At 41.6% G+C, this 14,160-nt stretch overlaps 4 protein-coding genes across 4 annotated transcripts in view; 3 read left to right on the top strand and 1 right to left on the bottom strand.

The window, feature by feature from the left end:
- Positions 1-10: 10 nt before the first annotated feature.
- On the top strand, positions 11-3,765 carry hacd3 (3-hydroxyacyl-CoA dehydratase 3). The gene is made up of 11 exons (XM_035642782.1): positions 11-239; positions 791-833; positions 919-992; positions 1,097-1,261; positions 1,437-1,482; positions 1,654-1,764; positions 1,863-1,990; positions 2,096-2,208; positions 2,659-2,765; positions 2,851-2,982; positions 3,092-3,765. Exons 1-11 carry the CDS (start codon positions 162-164, stop codon positions 3,166-3,168), a joined length of 1,074 nt encoding a protein of 357 aa, XP_035498675.1. The 5' UTR covers positions 11-161; the 3' UTR covers positions 3,169-3,765.
- Positions 3,643-8,226, bottom strand: ints14 (integrator complex subunit 14). The gene is made up of 12 exons (XM_035642780.2): positions 8,155-8,226; positions 7,444-7,730; positions 7,209-7,316; positions 6,932-7,087; positions 6,583-6,701; positions 6,338-6,480; positions 6,155-6,247; positions 5,666-5,810; positions 5,391-5,524; positions 4,941-5,059; positions 4,336-4,401; positions 3,643-4,245 (listed from the first exon to the last, which is right to left on the bottom strand). Exons 2-12 carry the CDS (start codon positions 7,663-7,665, stop codon positions 4,012-4,014), a joined length of 1,539 nt encoding a protein of 512 aa, XP_035498673.1. The 5' UTR covers positions 7,666-7,730; positions 8,155-8,226; the 3' UTR covers positions 3,643-4,011.
- Positions 8,227-8,261: 35 nt separating this feature from the next.
- LOC118315475 (sodium/potassium/calcium exchanger 1-like) lies at positions 8,262-11,626 on the top strand. The gene is made up of 6 exons (XM_035642776.2): positions 8,262-8,580; positions 8,883-10,000; positions 10,219-10,473; positions 10,554-10,643; positions 10,850-11,010; positions 11,155-11,626. Exons 2-6 carry the CDS (start codon positions 8,978-8,980, stop codon positions 11,369-11,371), a joined length of 1,746 nt encoding a protein of 581 aa, XP_035498669.2. The 5' UTR covers positions 8,262-8,580; positions 8,883-8,977; the 3' UTR covers positions 11,372-11,626.
- Positions 11,627-12,204: 578 nt separating this feature from the next.
- The window catches only part of LOC118315474 (sodium/potassium/calcium exchanger 1-like), a 6,385-nt gene continuing 4,429 nt past the window's right edge, over positions 12,205-14,160 (top strand). Inside the window, exon 1 of the mRNA XM_035642774.2 lies at positions 12,205-13,959. Within this exon, the coding sequence (XP_035498667.1) occupies positions 12,925-13,959 (1,035 nt within the window). The 5' untranslated portion in view covers positions 12,205-12,924. The remainder of the gene's footprint in view (positions 13,960-14,160) is intronic.

The raw sequence follows: 14,160 nt of genomic DNA, 5'->3' as shown, positions 1-14,160 counted from the left end.
GGTTGGTGAACGCGCTCGTTCACAGAACATTCTGGTTATCTGCCGAGTGGAGACATCCGAGGCTAGTCCGCTACGAGGCGATGAGGCTCCATTCATAACTAACCAGGAACAAAGCTCTTTATTAATTCTCTGTAGAAAAAAACAAAAGAACACACGCAGTAATGACACTCACACCTCTCGTCTACTGGGCTCAACGTCATGGAGAAATGTACCTGCGAGTGGCGCTGACAGACGCTCAGGTGAGCTAACAAGTGGACAGGACAGGAAACAAAAAGTCCGCTCGCACTTTCCATCACTTAATCGATTCATCACAACGTTGCACTATTTGCTACTTTACGCCTCTAAAGTTAAATATGAAACGGTGCAAACGAAGGAAGCATGTCTTAGCAAACGCTGTACAATTAGCTGTGCAATTCACATGTCGTGTGAGATCCTTTTTAGCTGATCTGAACAGAAGCCCTCTGCGATGACCTGACTTTATCTACTGTCTTTGAACACACCAAACTTGTAGGTGGTGTTTATCATAAGCACACAGTGAGGGTCACGTGTTGGTTCAGGGTGTGAGTTTCTTCAAGCCTGGAAATACATTCTGACTGCTGAATTCAGTGTGTCACTGTTAACGTGGGGTTGCTATTGTTACCTTAGCCTAATTGTTTTAATCTGATTTTTAGACCCAACTGCTCAAGTCTTATAATGTGTGATTATTATCTATGTGCACAGGAATTAATATGATGCGAGGACTCTTACTGAAGGAGGAAATAAGCTCATCACCTGTGTCTATTTTTTGCAGAACATTGATGTCTGCGTACGTGAAAACGTTCTTCAGTTTAGAGGTGACATTAATTGTACACTAATCTGTGTAAATAATATATTTAATTATTTTAGTCCGGTTTGTGACAATGTATTTTTTTTGTGTAGCCCAGGGCCACGGTGCAAAAGGACAAAATGAATACGAGTTCACTTTGGAGTTTCTTCTACCAGTGAAACCAGAGGTATGTACCAATTTGAAAAGAGGTCATGGATATCTATAGTTCTCTCTTACGCATGATTTTCTAGTTTTGCCGTATGTGCTCAACAAATGAACCCGTGTGCTCAGGTGAGCCACAGGTCCACACAGCGGCAGGTAAATATCACGGTGCAGAAGGAGCAGCATGGCTGGTGGGACAGACTCACCTCACAGCAGCGTAAACCTGCCTTCCTGACACCTGACTTTGACCGCTGGCTGGACGAGTCCGACGCTGAGACGGAGATCCGTGAAAAGGTGAGGAGATTAAAGTTGTGTCTTTCACTCAGTGGGACATTATACACACAATCATAAGAGCATAATCATAAACAAAAGATTACAGATGTCCAAATTGTCCAAATATCAAGACTAATATTGGGCTATTGATTGAAGAAAAGGCAAAGACTGGTTTTGGTTTTTTGGTTTTGTTAAGGAGGAGAAAAGGAACAAGATGAAGGCTTCGACGCATAAAGAGGAAGGTGAATATGAACTTTTCCAAAAGGAAATGTCTCTTGTGGTTGGGGTTACAAAATGTGATACTCACTTATGTATACCATTTTATCTCAAGACAAACAGCTAAGTTCACAGATTTTGTTTGGATTTTTTTGTTCTGTTTTTGTCTTGTGTTTGACTTCTTTTTTATGTTTCAGGGTTTGTCAGCCTGAAAACAGTATTTCTGTTTGTATATAACCTGGTGCAGTTTATTGCTTTTGCCTGGATCTTTGTGAACATGACTGTGCGCCTCTTTATCTTTGGCCAAGGTGAGAACATTTTACTTTGCCTTAGCATAACGTCTCTCATCGTCTTTCCTTCACTGAACAGTTAAGACCTAACATTTGAAACGCTCCTCTCATCCCAGACTCTCTCTTCGACACATTTAACACCATATCGGATGTGATGTTCTTCTGCCAGATCTTGGCAGCAGTAGAGGTCCTCAACGCTGCTTTTGGTGTTGTCAGAACAGGTGTTGTTCCAACTCTTATACAGGTGTGCAAATGTTCCTTTGTCAAGAGTTTTAGCTTCATGGCGCCACAGATGTATTGCCAATACGTTTCAACAAATTTATAACAGTGCTTTTGCTCTTTTTACAAGGTGGTTGGAAGGAATTTTATCCTCTTCATCGTTTTTGGTAGTTTGGAGCAAATGCACAACAAGCCAGTGGTGTTCTTTGTTTTCTATTTGTGGAGTGCCATCGAGATTTTCAGGTAAAAACAGCATCTGCCTCGTCGTTGTCCATGGTGAACAATCATGTAAACGGTGAATTCAGAAATTGAATTTCGGATTTTCTTTTGATATCATTTTGCCAGTTTGTACCAGACAGTTTGTAAATATATATATTTTTTACTTTCCGCTTGATTCTACCCATTAGGAAACATTAACGTCTCCAAAAAAACAAACAGTTTAGCATCAAACAGCATTAACTGTTGACACAAGAAGCCTTGGTGCTAGAAAGGTAAAATGCAAATCCACAGTATCACATCAAGAGTAACTTTAGACTCAACTCAACTTTACAGATGAAATGTTGAGTTTCACGTTCACCAGGCAGCAGATTATCAACATTTCACTGGGACATTTATGCTACATCATTATGTTGATGGGTTGTTGCAACACAGCTTGTTTCCTGCCTAATATTAATGTGATGTTTCACATTTCAGGTATCCATTTTACATGCTGGGCTGTTTAGATATGGAGTGGAAAACCCTCACATGGCTGCGCTACACAATATGGATACCACTGTACCCATTAGGTGTTTTAGCTGAAGGTGAGCTTCTCAACATCTCTCTGAATTGATTATAGTTCTTCACATGCATATAATAAAATGTATCTCATCTCCCGCTCTCATGCAGCTGTCGCGGTCATACAATCCATTCCCATCTTCGACAAGACCAAACTCTTCAGCATTCCTCTGCCGAAAGTCATCGGCACCTCCATCAACTTCTCCTACGTCCTGCACGTTTATCTTGTTCTCATGTTTCTGGGTATGTCTCCAGATAAAACATAAATCAGACAAATCTTTAAACAAATATTATATTCTAATGTTATCTTCTCCTTTTTTTAATATCAACCTTTTTCTCCCTTCATCCGCAGGACTTTTCATCAACTTTCGTCATCTTTATAAGCAGAGGACGAGGCGTTTCCGTACCAAGAAGAGGAAAACAAATTGAGACTCTGCACCGACGGCCTTCCTCAAATACCTCTGCTGCCTGTTTGTTTTCTGGAAATTTTCTCAAGCCATGGTCCCGTCAAATCATAAATGTTATGAAGGTATTTTCTTTCGTGCAGCCTGTTTACAAGAACTACAGTGATATCCTATAAGGTCACCATGAACATGCTAAAAGATGTTGATTAAATTACTGTATTGACAGTCCCATTTACAGGCGATTGATTCCTCATGAATTTAGTGGATTGGATAACTTTTGGTGAAATACACTGCAACAAGCTCTGATCAGGAAATCCCTTGGCCTTCATTTGAAATATCGGTGTATAAATGAAGTGAGCAACAACACTCTGAACAAATGTATATGTTATCATTCCAGATATCTGACCCGTCCAACAAACCTCAGGGAAAATTTCACCGGTTACTGCTTAACTTCAGAAAGTTGTCCCGTTTTTTCAATGCTAACCTGCTATGAAGAATCTTTTATCTGTACCTAATTCTGTTTTAATACTTTTGACAGTCACTTACATTTTGATGGCAAACATTAACAGTCACTTTCAGCAAGGTTTACTATAAATGTGACACTGAATAAAAATTAAATGTATATCTCGTCATTTTGTGGAAAAAAAGATCCTAGAAACTAACATGTAAAAAAATATTTACAAAGACATGTTTACAAATGCGTCATCATCTACACTTTGCTATGTTCAGGCAGCACCACAGATAAAGTTATCCATCTTGACTCATTTCCACAGACATCCAGCCTCCATCAGGTGTGGTCTCCATGTTGGTGCACACAGGCTGGAGCTGCTGTGATTTTAGTCCATTTCTTTACTAATTCACACGTGGTTTAGCCTGAGAAGTCAGTGTGCATGGGGGCAATGTTGTGATCAAAAGCAGCATACTGGGAATCACCAGTGCTCGCCAGTTTGAGCTGCTGCGCGGCATGGGAGAGCTGGAATGCAGCATCGGGATGAGCCGAGTCTGGCAACAAGGTGCACTCTCTCTCCAGCAGATCAGCCACTCCCTTCAGGAGCTCCCAGAAACCGAATGCCAAGGCGGCCTTCCGCAGACGATTCAGCTCCTGACAGATTAAAGTGCAAAGCGGCAATAAGAATTGAACTGAAATGGAAGAAAGATCTCCAATTCTCTTGAGTTTTTGAGTCAAACATACCTTGTAGAAGGTTTGAGTTTTATCTGGTAGTTTTCTTGCATTCCTCAGAATCTTCTGCACATCAGTCTGTAAAATGACAGGCACAAGTAACCGTTTTTAATTTGTTAGCTTCATTGAAAAGTATCGCACACAGCACCTGACTTGATTAAATACTTTTTACAGTTATTTTCTACACTTGCAGTATTCTGATATATGCAAATAATGAGTATGACACAAAGAATAGGGCAATTCATTATTGATTTTAGTAAAGCCTGTGCTTCTACAACCACCAAACAAAATGTCTGTTCCCTGAATGATTATGCAATATTTACAATGTTACTTGTAATATACACTAGCTGTGTGATAGTATATAATAAAGTTATCGAAGTAAGTTTGTTATATCCATTTGTCAGTTATCAGAGAATATTTGAAATTGTAATTGGTCCTGGCAGCAATGCATCAAATTAAATCACTTCTTACAACCCTACAACTGCACTCATTATTATTATTATGAGAAGGCATTTTGTCAGATTCTTATGGAACATTAAAAGCCAACAAATTCATCTAATTGTTGTCATTTCTCAAAAGACTAAAATTAGACGTTGGTGACACAGATTTCATGGTACCTGTAGTCCGCTGGCCTTTATCCACACTGTAACATTCTGGGCATAGCTTCGTTTGGCCGCTGGCTGCACAGGAAAAGGACTTTTACTCTCGTCCTCTCCATAGGGATTTTCAGCAGCCTCTGAAATACCAAAAAGGTGAGGAAACATCGAAGTGAAGTCAGTTTATCTTCCGTATCATAATCCGAGCAGTTCAACTTTGTCATACTACTGCTGGGTAAATCATTAACTGCTTGATTGTGTACAATGAGCCCTTTGCTTTAGGAATGGACGGACATTTATCTGTTCATAGGTTAATGTGTCAAAAGTTACTTGAAAATGCAGTTCTACCGTATCCAAAAAATGTCATACTCCTAAAATGATGCCTTCAGTGTGCTAAAGAGACTAAACTCTGCTGAGTATATGATGTTTAAGATGCCATTTGTTGTCTGACACAAGTCTCTGACAGGTTACCTGAGATTGGTCCCAAATATGAGATTTTGCCCAGCCAAGGCAAAGGCTCTGGACCGGGCTCGAACAGAGACATCATCAGATTTGATTTCTTCTTACTGTCTGCTTGAGAGTACAGCATGCCATACCACTCAGGTCTGGAGGGGGAAAGGGACACTAGATTTGGGCTATTTGTTCATATATGGGAACTCATTTTTCTATGCAGGGGTCATGATTTTCAAATGCACTGAATTCTTTGAAATAAAATGTAAAATATGATCAGCTTTGTTGATTCTTACCCCAGCTGGACCAGCGCCACCATGCCTTCAACTTTCAGACTGCCGTGTAAAAGCACGCAAAAATTTGGACTTTTTCCTGCCATCTGACTGGCAGAAGGTTCCTCCTCAGGCTCCTCTGTGGCTCCTGTGCCGACTTCGTCCACCTCTGAAATCAAGCACAAATAATATATGTCACTAACATCATCAACTCTTGGCATGTGGTATACTGAGCTCTCTGATTTTTTTTTATTTCAATGATAATTTCATGTTAAATTTGACAGATAAACATCAGGAAATCATATGTTAAAAAACGGGGTTTGAAAAATATCTGCTTCATAAACTACTTTAACTATTGTTTGTTTTTTAAATGCATTTACTCTTAATTTCTCTGGTGCAGTATCAGCAGCTTGGTTGCAGTTTCTCCCATGACAACCCATGGGGCATGATGTACAGCTGTTTTGTTTATGAATGTTTAGTTTTTCCGCAACAAAAAAATGTTCCAACACTTACCTTTGTTTACAGCAATAGGCAGAACCAAGTGTCTGGATATAACAGGAGGACTGGAAATATCAGCGATTTCGATGAAGCCCACAATTTCCAAATCTGAAACATGTATAAAAGGATGAAGATTTCTCTCAAGAAAAATAGTTACTATTAAATTCTAAATCGTTAAATTGGAAGCCAGCTGGGTACCTGTACTGACTGTTCGTGGCATGGGCTCCACCTCGTCGTCCACCACGATAGGCTCGGGTCGAGGAAACACCTGAACATCTGAGGACAGGTTCCCACAGTGCAGGACCGCGTGGAAAGGAGAGTATGCGTAATCAATCAGCCTCCTGGAGACACACAAACATGTGAAATAACACAAAAGGAGCCTTAGTAAACATAAAAAGAAAATCATGAAATAGCACCATTTATTTACCCAGTAATAGTCATACCCAAACATGGCCTGTACACTCTTCATGCAAAGTGGTCCCTCCATAGTGAAGATCTGCCCGTCCCCTCCGCTTAGGCGAAGTAGTTCCTCCAAGTTGTCCATGGCATCAGTCATCTGTAACTGTAATTACATAAGGGGGTGGCATTTAAAAAAAAAAAAGTGAATCCATTACCATTATAGTCTCTAGGAATCACTGTAATAGTACAGTCACTGACAGTCAATTTAGATCCTGTTTATGAGCATGTATGTTTTTCTAATTGCATGGTTTCTGATCAAATTTCCTTCTTGGTATTACACTGACACTGTTAGGAAAAAGATGCAAGACCAAAGAAAAAAAGGCTTATCCGTACCTCCTCTGCATTGGCCACACACATGATGTATAGTTTGGTAGGGAAAGGAAAGGGGAGTGGGAATTTCTTATCATCCGCACGCTGCTTCATTGTTTGGAGGGAGTGACGTAGAGAACCCTTTCCGATCCCGAGAGATCCATCAGTTACCAGCATCAGCTAGTGGACATAAGACGGAGGTAAACAAGCTGAAAGCACCATTTGTCTGTGCACCAGCTTCATTCGATCAACAATTAATTCAGAGGTGCGATGAAACTGTACAGGGGGCTCGCCAAAATACCTGACAGGGACATGCACTGCCCCACTCCTGTTGAACGACGTTGCTGACTCCTTGAAGAGCTGCTTCAACACAGGTCTTGTCATAGTCTTCTAGGCTGCTCAGAGCCTCCTGCACAGAAAAAAAGAGAATGAACAAAATACTCCCTCACAACTCCTCTCCTTAGCTTTCTCCTCAGGTAATGACTCAGGAGCGGGACTCAGGCTTTGCCTTTTCCTTTTGACTCGTCACACTTTACCTGTAACGCGTTGTAGTCTCTGGTGAAAGGCACCAGCAGCTCCCAGAGGGAGGAAAAGGCCATCAGAGACGTGAACTCCAAGCGGTAGTTTGAGGCCATGTGCTCAAACAGCATGTTGAGTCCGTGGACAGCCAGGTTCTTCCTCTGAAACTCCTCGCTGCCATCCTGCGACACTGGCCGTGTCATGGACAGGGACACGTCCATCAGGACCACGGTAGGCATGGCTCGCTGCTCGTACTCACTCACAATGACGCAGTGGACTCAAAGAAGCCTCCAGCGCGCTCCCACTGTGGGAAGAGTCAAAGATGACATTTGCGAGAACACCAGTACAAGCCTGTCGTGTTATAGTTTCTCATCCTGCCTTTGAACGGACTAGTCGTCAGTTATTCTGCTTATTAAGCTGCAGTAGCCTTATCAATGTAAACAGCCGTGCAGGGGATTACACGTGGGTTAGTTTACAACACGAAACAATCCTTTAACGATGTAAAGAGCTCAAAACGAAGAACAAGTCACAGCACAGGGGTGTTAGCTAATGGCTAATTTACGCTAGCATTCTGCAACAAAAACGCCGGAAGAACAAACTGAGCAAACGTCCAGGTGTCTAGTTAATTGGTATGAACATGAAATAAATAGCCATAAAGTGAACAGTTTTTCACCATGAATAAATAGACATGTAACTTCACGAATGAACATAAAAACACATGTACATGCCATTCAGTGTTTCGCTCGCCATAGAAGTTTGTGTTGTCGTGAGCAGCACCACTTCCGTCCGGGTGAAACAAGCGTCCTTTTTTTTTAAATCACATAGTTCCTATGTGATGAAATTTTCATATTTGTGAGCTGTAACATCCACATAAAAACGAGCCGTTAAAGGCATCAGCAATTTCAACAACACGTCTGTTGGCGCATAATATATTTAAGGTGAGAGTTTGGAGGCCAGTTCAAATTGGGATGTGTAAGTAAAAAACGACGACGAGAGAAGTGGGAACTTGTATTCACAAAATAGAAAATCTCTGGTGTTCAGTTTATCGCACATCAACGATTTCAACAGCCCCGACTGCTGGATTTTTTTTTTCACTGTGTTGGATCGTTTCATATGGAAAAAAAAGTAGACGACGAAATACGACCTTTGTAAAGGTAAGACAGACAGCTCACACTGTTTCTGTGTTTATTAGTGTTAAATACATATGATAAACGTATGTCAGGCGTTAGAACAAGACAGAGTCATAATCCCTTTAAGACTTATGATGTGATGCATTATCTGCTTTTAGACATTTTTGTCTTAACTCGTGATTAAAAATGCAGAGTTTTGTTTGTTGGCATTGTAATGTCCGAATAGAACTTAATTGCTCCATCTAAGTGTATACTGTTATTTTATCTCAACTTCCAATCTCTCATCTCAGCTGTGCCTTTTATTCACCATGAACTGGGTTTTCCAGGGATCCAGGGATGAGATCGCGCAGCTGAAGTTTTGGATTCTCTCACTCCATATTCTTCCTGTGAGAAAAGCTGAACTTGTCCTCCACGGCTGTCAATGATGCAACGTGTGCCCCCACAAAAGTGCTCCTGTGGGGGCAAAATGAATTGTACAATAGGGTTTCTCCTTTTGGGGGTTTTGTGCTCCCTCTACCAGCCGACCATCAGTGCCAGACTGCCAGTGCCTCAGATTGGAGGGGACTTTGGAGAGGTTTCAATGAAGAGGGGTGGTGAAGCTGAAGTGGAGACTTTGGGACTGGAGGAACCTGTAACTGCAACTCATGTATTAGAAATGCATGGAGTAAATTATGGGGATACAACTTCAGATTTGAAAGCATCCACCTTCACTGAATTTCCACCTCTGCCAACCACAAACCGGACGATTGTGCGTTGCATCTATGTGGCCGCTGAGCCTCCAGCAGAGACACCCACACCAGCTCCAGCTCCTCCTTTAACTACCATCACTCCAGCTTCTCCTGGTGAGGCTCCACATATAAAGGGTGAATACCCTAAGGATATTTTTTCTATTGAAGACCGCAGGCGAGGCTGGGTGATCCTCCACATTTTTGGGATGATGTACATGTTCGTGTCTCTTGCGATTGTGTGCGATGAGTTCTTTGTTCCTGCGCTGGGGGTAATCACAGACAAGTTATCCATCTCTGACGATGTGGCAGGAGCCACCTTCATGGCTGCAGGAAGATCTGCCCCCAAGTGTTTTGCCTACCTCATAGGGGTCTTCATCGCCCACAGCAGTGTCGGCATTGGCACAATAGTTGGTTCAGCAGTTTTCAACATTTTGTTCGTGATTGGAATGTGTGCTTTGTTTTCCCGGGAGGTTCTTCATCTCACCTGGTGGCCACTTTTCAGAGATGTGTCCTTCTACATACTTGGCCTCATCTTGCTCATCATCTTCTTCCTGGATAATGTCATAATGTGGTGGGAGAGCATGATGCTGGTGGCCTGCTACATGCTCTATGTGATTTTCATGAAGTTTAATGTGCAAATAGAGCGGGCCTTCAAGACGCAACTCCACAAACACAAGAACATTTTCAAGATCATTGCTGTGGAGGAACCTGAAAACGTAAGTACTACTGTGACAAATGTTGGTCTACAATCAGATGGATTGAATGAGTTTTCATGTCCCCGTGTTCTTTGACTTATAGTATCATATGTCGGATACTTGGGGACATTTTAAAGAATGGTTTCTATGGAACCGTTTGTAGCCATTTTTACCAAAGCTGACCAAATGTTGCTTGACTAATGCTGATCACGATGAGTGCACAGAATTCCTGTTTCTAGGTGCCGGCAGGAGAGGATGTGTCAGGATGCTCGGTAGACTCTGACAGTGATAAAAATGAAAATGATAAAGACAGTGATGATTCCAGTAAAAGTGAAAACGACAATAAGAACGAAAAGAAGGAGCAAGAAGAGGAGAAAGATAATGAGCCCCTGTCTTTAGTGTGGCCTGACACACGACGTAAACAAGCCACCTACCTCCTCCTGCTGCCCATAGTCGTCCCTCTGTGGTTCACAGTTCCTGATGTTCGCAACCAGGTAAGATACAGACACATCTGTGAGATCAGCTGTGGTAACTCAAATGCCTGATCACTGTGTTTTTGCATTTGTCTGAACAGAAATCCAGAAAGTTCTTTGTGATTACCTTCCTTGGCTCTATTCTGTGGATTGCCGTCTTCTATTACCTCATAGTGTGGTGGGCCCATCGGGTCAGTGACAGAATTAAATGTATACATATAAATGCCTTGTCTTGTTTTCTGATTGTGAACACAGGCACACAACAACTTTCACAAAGACGGGTGTAAACTTTTTTTTTCACTGCGTCAAAATTCTTCCTGCATGAATAATTGTGTATTGAAACTCATATTCATTGTCAAGTTACAAAAAAACTTTGTACTTTTGTTTACTCTTGTAGATAGGTGAGACCTTCGCTATCTCACATCACACCATGATCATGCTGGTTGCAGAGACGTCTGTCCCCGACCTCATTACCAGTGTGATTGTGGCGCGTAAGGGTCAGGGGGACATGGCTGTGTCCAGCTGTATCGGCAGTAACATCTTTGACATCACTCTGTGGTGAGTTCAAACCCTGATGTGTCATGACTGAAAAAGAAATGCTGATTAACATACAGCTGGCAGGTTTCTTCAACTCCCTCTCCTTCTCTCTCCTTGCGTGTTTCTTACTCTGTTCCCCCTGATCTGTCTCCCCTCTGTCAAAAGTCTGCCAGCTCCATTGGTCCTGTACTCATCCATCCACAGTTTGGCTCCGTGGGCCGTCAGCAGCGAAGGGGTCTTACGTGCCATCGTGCTCCTCTTCCTCATGCTCATCTTTGTCATCGTCATTGCATCCTGTAAGTGGAAGATGAATAAGATGTTTGGTTTCATCATGCTCCTGCTGTACATTATCTTCCTGCTGCTTCATTTCATGGTGCAGTAGCGCAACATTTACAACAACACCTGTGTGTTGTGATCATTTTACTGGTTCGTATGCAAGGTGACTTACAGAGACCACTCTTCACCTAAACATAACGCATACTGGCATAGTGTTTTTTGTCTTATATATATTTCAACATATATAAGTATGCCTCTAGATATATTTTACTTTTGATAATGCAATTATTTATTTTCTTTCTCCTCCATATATACTCATATTTTGTGCTTGATATCATTAAAGCAATTGTTTTTCACTTTACCCGCTCTGCTTTTTTGTGGAATTTAAATAATTTAATTGTTCATTAAAAGCTGAGGAAACACATGAAAAAGGTCACATTTGATCTGGCTAGTGGTCTGTGTATTAAATATTGTTTAAAAAAAATCATTCTATTGACAACATTTCAATTTTTTTGAATGGAATTGATTGCTCGTCAAACAAATTAAACAATCCGCTCAGTTACCAAGGTTACATGATGGAACGTGTCTGTGCAAGAATTTGGATAGTTTTATTTAAAAACTACTTTTATTCAGCAACTACTGAATACATAAAATGTCTGTGCCTTTTTGTTGTTCTCACGCCACCAGTTTCATGGATGTAACAGTTGGTGTAGTAATGTGCACCACCACTTTCCTCCTGATGACAGCAGTGTTGAACAAATAGTTCCTTTGTGACACATACATTGGAAATATGAAATTTCCAATGTTACAAATAAAATAAAAAATCTGTGAGGGAACTTTAAACAATAATGCTTATGAACACTGTACATTTCGGAATAGATTGTTAATCTAGCCACTGCAGTTCAAATTTAGATGTTCGTCTCAGATGTCAGTGTCGGGTACAGAAAAAGGATTTTTATTCTACAGTTATGCAACATAATAGCATGAGACTAAAGCACAACTTTTATTTTTGCTTTCAATAAAATATGACTGTGGTTGGCTCACGATGAAGTGAGAGGGAGACAATGCACATAATCCTCTTATAAGACTTCAGGTGTAAGGTATTATGCTGATCCATTGTGAAGACTTGTCTAGTGTCCTATATAACGCCGTGGCCGCCGGCAATAGTTTGGACTTTTGTCTGGGCCACAATATTCAGCTGTGGACATTTTCTTCTGCAGATTTTTCCACGTCTAACTTTGCAAAATATTAATTGTGTGGTAAGTCTGCATTTTTTATCTAAATTCAAAATCACAGTTATTGTTTCTCATTGCACTTATGTATTGAATTATTCTTTTCTCTTTCTCGGAAACCACCCATGAATGAAGATAGTAATCATTACAGCTTATATATGAAGTGCATTAATGAACAGTTCAGTTGCTTGCAAACATACACTACTGGTTTGCCACCTGTTTTCTTAATGCCATTTTATATCTGATGCTCCCTTTAACTCTTTTTTCTTTTCCAAGGTGCTAAGGATGTGACATGAATCGAGCCACTGTAGTTTTAAGTTCTGTCACCCCATTGTCTGCTGGGGAGAGAGCAGGACTTGTCCTCTATCACAGCCCATTAAAGCAGTTTAATTTGCCATAGCAAGTAGAAACACTGCTTTGGACGAACATGTACTGTACAAGAAGGAAGAGACTGCAGCTGAGCCGGGTTCTGTTTCTCCTCTCCGGGCTTTTCCTTTGCACCCTCTACCAGCTGACTATCAGTGCCAGACTGTATGAGCCTTCGTCAGTGCCTCAGATTGGAGAGGACTTTGGAGAGGGTTCAACAGAAGGAGTTGAGGAGACTACAGTGGAGACTCAAGGGTTAGAGGAACCTGCCACTGCAACTTATGAACTAGAGCCCACAGATCAGACAACGCCTATTGTAAATCACCTGGATACAACTTCAGATTTGAAAGTGTCCACCTCCACTGAATTTCCACCTCTGCCAACCACAAACCGGACGATTGTGCGTTGCATCTATGTGGCCGCTGAGCCTCTGCCAGAGACACCCACACCAGCTCCAGCTCCCCCTTTAACTACCATCACTCCAGCTTCTCCTGGCGAGGCTCCACATATAAAGGGTGAATACCCTGAGGATATTTTTTCTATTGAAGACCGCAGGCGAGGCTGGGTGATCCTCCACATTTTTGGGATGATGTACATGTTCGTGTCTCTTGCGATTGTGTGCGATGAGTTCTTTGTTCCTGCGCTGGGGGTAATCACAGACAAGTTATCCATCTCTGACGATGTGGCAGGAGCCACCTTCATGGCTGCCGGAGGTTCTGCCCCCGAGCTTTTTACCTCCTTGATAGGGGTCTTCATCGCCCACAGCAATGTGGGCATTGGCACAATAGTTGGTTCAGCAGTTTTCAACATTTTGTTCGTGATTGGAATGTGTGCTTTGTTTTCCCGGGAGGTTCTTCGTCTCACCTGGTGGCCACTTTTCAGAGATGTGTCCTTCTACATACTTGGCCTCATCTTGCTCATCATCTTCTTCCTGGATAATGTCATAATGTGGTGGGAGAGCATGATGCTGGTGGGCTGCTACACGCTCTATGTGATTTTCATGAAGTTTAATGTGCAAATAGAGCGGGCCTTCAAGACACAACTCCACAAACACAAGAACATTGTCAAGATCATTGCTGTGGAGGAACCTGAAAACGTAAGTACTGCTACAAAACTTTATCTATATCTGTTTGTGATGCTTTACATAGTATTTATTGGCACCATTTATGTTAAAAAGTGAAACCAGTCCTTTTTAGCCATGTATCATTTTCTCACTGATCCCACCTGTGGAGTTATATTCAAGAAGAGTGAAATGGCACCTTAGTGAACTAAAGCTAATCAGCTACAGTAAACTAAT

Source organism: Scophthalmus maximus, chromosome 7 (genome assembly GCF_022379125.1).
Source record: "Scophthalmus maximus strain ysfricsl-2021 chromosome 7, ASM2237912v1, whole genome shotgun sequence".
Taxonomy (NCBI): Eukaryota; Metazoa; Chordata; class Actinopteri; order Pleuronectiformes; family Scophthalmidae; genus Scophthalmus; species Scophthalmus maximus.
This window is presented reverse-complemented; position numbering and strand designations above follow the sequence as displayed.

What these genes read in the sequence shown, in the direction of transcription:
- hacd3 (XM_035642782.1), top strand. Translation starts at nt 162, where the DNA reads ATGACACTCACACCTCTCGTCTACTGGGCTCAACGTCATGGAGAAATG. An exon ending in TGGCGCTGACAGACGCTCAG is followed by an intron (nt 240 to 790) that starts GTGAGCTAACAA and finishes TATTTTTTGCAG; the next exon opens with AACATTGATGTCTGCGTACG. An exon ending in TTGTTCCAACTCTTATACAG is followed by an intron (nt 1,991 to 2,095) that starts GTGTGCAAATGT and finishes TCTTTTTACAAG; the next exon opens with GTGGTTGGAAGGAATTTTAT.
- ints14 (XM_035642780.2), bottom strand. Translation starts at nt 7,665, where the DNA reads ATGCCTACCGTGGTCCTGATGGACGTGTCCCTGTCCATGACACGGCCA. An exon ending in GCCACGAACAGTCAGTACAG is followed by an intron (nt 6,248 to 6,337) that starts GTACCCAGCTGG and finishes TACATGTTTCAG; the next exon opens with ATTTGGAAATTGTGGGCTTC. An exon ending in GCCTATTGCTGTAAACAAAG is followed by an intron (nt 5,811 to 6,154) that starts GTAAGTGTTGGA and finishes GCTTGATTTCAG; the next exon opens with AGGTGGACGAAGTCGGCACA.
- LOC118315475 (XM_035642776.2), top strand. Translation starts at nt 8,978, where the DNA reads ATGATGCAACGTGTGCCCCCACAAAAGTGCTCCTGTGGGGGCAAAATG. An exon ending in TTCCTGATGTTCGCAACCAG is followed by an intron (nt 10,474 to 10,553) that starts GTAAGATACAGA and finishes TTGTCTGAACAG; the next exon opens with AAATCCAGAAAGTTCTTTGT. An exon ending in ATCTTTGACATCACTCTGTG is followed by an intron (nt 11,011 to 11,154) that starts GTGAGTTCAAAC and finishes CTCTGTCAAAAG; the next exon opens with TCTGCCAGCTCCATTGGTCC.